Genomic DNA, 4,649 nt, shown 5'->3' with positions numbered 1-4,649 from the left:
TGATTTGGTATTTCTTTTTAGAAAAAAGCAAATTTAAAAAATCTGTATATTGTCTCCTTAAGCCATATATAATGGTCTGGTCTCCCTAGTCCTTAAATCAGAGTTATATATATATATATATATATATATATATATATATATATATACGCATCCAAATTTGTGCATTCCGATAAGATAATTTTCAAAACTTTAGTCAACAATTGTACAATAAGAGTATTTCTCGTGTATGTATCAATCTAATTGAGATTATATCTTCGATCTTCCCTCATTTTTTATTGCTATGTCGTGCAACGCATTTAAAACAAAGGGGCAACAGATAGAAGATCAAAATTATAATTAGTTTGTTTGGGACTCACGCGTTTTAGTTATTGTACACTGCCAACTTGTGTTGGAGCGTTTGCTTTGAGTTGTTTTATAAATATTGTTAATACCTTTCTATAGTTCATTTCACTTTTCATTTCTCCCTGAAAATTTCTTCTCATGTAGCGTCGATTTTAAGAGTAAATGACGTTAAAGATTAGTTGATCCTCCATTCACTTTTTTCTTTCTTGCACATATCTATCTTTTGGCTTCAGTTTTCAATATTTTTTTTAACGATATTGTATGTAACTTTTTAAATTTATATCATTTATTATTTCCATTCTCTTAAATAAAGTGTCTGACTTTATGTATTGGTGTTTAATGGGGTCATCAGCTATTTCAACAGAGGAAGAAGACAGCGAGAAGACGTTCAGTCATCCTTTACCGTCATTTACTCTTTAACCCGACCACATATAAGGTACACATATCAATATGAAAACAGAATGAACGTTTGACATTTCAAATTGTTTATAAAAAACTAAATTACGAAATAATTTATAACAAAACTACAATAAAAAAAATGAATATATTAAAAAAAACATGAAAATTAAGAAGCATGTGAGAGATTTAATAGATTTGTGTGTAATCTGAAGCTGGGTCCCGGAAGGCTATCGCAATGCGGTAGACAAAACCCAAGCTTGTGTTGATCTTTATATTTTGAAAAGTATTTTATATTTTAAAATGAAATTTTTAGGCACCAGTCAAAATGGATAGAGGTATTAGTATGTAAATTTTGTTGATGACTTCCCATTATTAAAAATTAAATAACAGATGTGACATTCCTTTTGGATCAACCCTCGTATCGTTTGAATTTTGAATATTAATAACACACGTAATTTTTTAAGGCTTGATTTTAAAATAAAACTTTTAATGATTACATATACAGATCATTTAGTACACACAACACAAGTTAGCTCACCCCCATCTGCATAAGGTGGACAATGAAGAGACCCACAGAGGGCCTCAACAGTATACACATATTTTCCACCCTCGTTTCTATGACCCCCGGGAATAGTTTCAGGGTGCTTATCCATACATATGAATTCAGTGGCGGAAGAATGTGCTTCTGCCCCTGAAGCTAAATACCCCGAATATTGGTGCCGCCACCCAGGATAGCAGGTATCTCGAGCTGGAATCATAAGCACGCTGCTTTCTCCCAAACTTCTACAAACTGCACATGGTATGTCTTCTCCAACTTGTGGTCCAAAAGCATTGGTGCCAAACTCTGATCCGTACATTTCATTAGTATTGCCCTGTATTGAAACTAGTTTCGGGTCTGGAGGAAGGCACACAAAATTTGCTGCACCACCCGGTTTATCATATCGAGAACCTCCTGCGTATCCTAAATGTTGAAGCAAGAAACCCAATATAATAATAATGCTGATACAATATTTCACTCTTTAAAATGATATGACTGGGACATGAAGATCAGGACTTCTTCGATTGTTGAAAAGCTATAAAAAATATTTATCTTGATGACAATAAAACCATTTGACATCATTTAGGAAATTCAGTCTAGAAATATCCTAATGAAGGCTATCTGCCCAAAGAATTGTCTGTATCAAAAATACTGTATTACAGATAAAATAAAAAGTTAAAATAGTAAGGGGTACTGTTATGTAAAATTTTATTGATAACATTCGTATTTTGAAGTTTTTAAAACAGTTGTAACATTACTTTTGGATCAGCCCTCGTATTGTCTAATTTGAGAACCCTACAAAAACCGACATTTGACTTTGTAGAGGTCACTCCTATGTTTTATCATGGTTCATTTAAATATAATATTATATTTTGTCTTCTTACAGAATTTATCGATGCAAAATTCTATTAACAGGCCTCTAAGTGGCCCATAAAATTTAGGCGCCAGTTGGTGCCTTATCAAAAAAAATTTAGTCGCCAATGCAAATTTTTAGTCGCCAGGCAATTTTTTTTAACTCTTAAAGTTTATTATAGTAATCAATATAGAGACCCATGACGTGACTAAGAAAACAAGACATGTCTATGGCTAAAAATAATTCCCTCTTCTTTTAAATTTCTTTTCGCTTTTTAGAAAAATTGTTAAAAATGTTAAAATTTCCGGAATCCAACGATCGCCAAGTCAATTTAAAGTGGTCGCTAATTTCGCGACTTATGGAAAATTTTTAAGCGCCAATCAAAAATTTTAGAGCCCTGATTAATACTTATATTTTGCAAATTTTCAAGTTATAAATATTTCACTTCCGAAAACCTAAAATAAATTATGTTTGTGTCGATAATATTATCTTTACGATATCATGTACAAGTGTTACATAAAAAGTTTAAAATCTATCAATTTAAAAGTTTAAAATTAATCAAATTGAAGGTTTTAAATTTAACAATTTCAAACTATCTACAAGAATCAACATCACCGTTTTAACTGAATATCTTAAAATTGTTGCTTGTACTGAATTATGATACATAACTTCCATGTTTTCTGTTGTTAATAATAAAAATGTCATCTAATTATTATTCTTACCTGAATACACCTGTTCAGAAATGTTCTGAGGACATGTCATTCTTCCCCATCGCACAAATACCCCTCCACCTATTATAAAAATTATTACGTAAAATCTCAGTAGATCGCAATCTTCAATGTGAATGTCTCAAAATGATAATTTCATTTCTTTAATTCAAAACATGTTTCTTTTATGGTCTAATCTATGAAATATTTTCTCTGGATTCAAAAGTACATTTGAAAAGTAAAGTTATTATTTTTTTGTAACTATACAATCATGTACCTTACCATTATTAAGATTTCTCAGTTGCGACTTTACGGATTGAAATTCTTTTGATAGTCTTTCATAATCACGATCTCTCTCACTGTTTCTTGTCTGCAGGTTAGAAATAACTCTCTCCTGATTTTGAAATAGTTTCACTAGATCCTCCATTCGTTTTTCAAGAGTAGATAATTGGGACCGAAGCGCTTCAGGGTCATCTAGTAGAAGTCTTTTATCCAATATTTCAGTAGCCTTGTTAACATAGACAAAAATTGCGCCAATTAGAAAGATACAATAATGCATACGACAGACTTTCATCGTTGTCTGTAAAAGGGTCGATAAATCAGACAGTCTTCTTATCAGCATTTAGTGTTCGAAAAATATAGCATGCCCGTTCGCATAACAGAATGCTAACTATCGCATATCACAGTGCATATGTAGGAATTTGACAGTTTCGAAAGATATGAAATATTAGCTGAAAGCTAAACTCATGTGATATATAATTAAATGCTGAACCAATTTTAACCAGTTTTGGTATATAGCATCTATGAGTAAAGGGAAACGCAATTCGCGAATTTCAATGTATTTGCATGTTAAAATTCTTTGCTCCTTAGTTTAAGCAAACATAGTGCATTATTTTAATGAGTTTTGGGCGAGACCTGACGTGCTTTTATCGAAATTGTGAAGTTAATGGCACAAGGGTCAGGGGTTCTGGTGTTAGGGCGGGCTGTATTGATTATATAGTAAAAACTCTTAAATTCTTTAAACATCTTCTTAAAATTTTCTGCTCCTGGGTATTTATCAGGCAAACACAGTGCATATCATGGATATGATGAGCAAGGATGCCTCTTCCAAAATTGTGAAATTCATGATCCCTGGGCCAGAGGTTCTGGTGTTTGGGTGGGGCACTTTGATACATAATGAAAATTCATTATTTCTTTGAAAACTTAAAAACTCTGTTCCTGGGCATCTACCAGGTAAATCGAGTATACATGAACATATCTGTGTTGAGAAAGAGTGATTTTACAAATGTTTATCACAGAGGTCCTATATATATATATATATATATATATATATATATATATATATATATATATATATATATATATATATATATATATATATATATATATAAAATACATATGTAGGACTCCAAAGTGTGATGGGACTCCAAAGCCCGATGGTCACGCCAAAGTCCGATGGTCTGTGCCAACCACGATGGTTCACACGCCAAAGTCCGATGGCGCAGAAAAATAATTATTGTTTATGACGTCATAATACTGCTGCGCCAAATTACGATGCCGCGCCACGCCAAGGTAAAACGATTTAAAACAAATTAAAAACGCCAAAGTAATATGGTTCACTAGAAACACAAAAAATATATTGCACCACTAGCCTAGCCATAATTTCTTAAGTGGTTGCGAGGCTAACCCTTATCTCTCGGATGGGTGCGAGGCTAACCCTAATCTCTCTGATGGGTGCGATGCTAACCCTAATCTTTCGGATGTGTGCGAGGCTGACCCTAATCTCTTGGATGTGTGCGAGGCTAATCCT

The 4,649-nt window shown here is 32.8% G+C and overlaps 1 protein-coding gene across 1 annotated transcript; it reads right to left on the bottom strand.

Annotated features, from left to right (window-relative positions):
• Nucleotides 1–1,247: 1,247 nt before the first annotated feature.
• LOC133193537 (short-chain collagen C4-like) lies at nucleotides 1,248–3,354 on the bottom strand. Its single transcript, XM_061329500.1, has 3 exons — nucleotides 3,122–3,354; nucleotides 2,855–2,923; nucleotides 1,248–1,702 (listed from the first exon to the last, which is right to left on the bottom strand). Exons 1-3 carry the CDS (start codon nucleotides 3,264–3,266, stop codon nucleotides 1,248–1,250), a joined length of 669 nt encoding a protein of 222 aa, XP_061185484.1. The 5' UTR covers nucleotides 3,267–3,354.
• Between the last annotated feature and the right edge of the window lie 1,295 nt (nucleotides 3,355–4,649).

This window comes from Saccostrea echinata, unplaced genomic scaffold, assembly GCF_033153115.1.
Source record: "Saccostrea echinata isolate AGI-Se365-2 ecotype Australia unplaced genomic scaffold, CSIRO_AGI_Sech_v1 ptg000028l, whole genome shotgun sequence".
Lineage (NCBI taxonomy): Eukaryota > Metazoa > Mollusca > Bivalvia > Ostreida > Ostreidae > Saccostrea > Saccostrea echinata.
The sequence above is the reverse complement of the archived record's forward strand: the minus strand, read 5'-3'. Positions and strand labels throughout refer to the sequence as shown.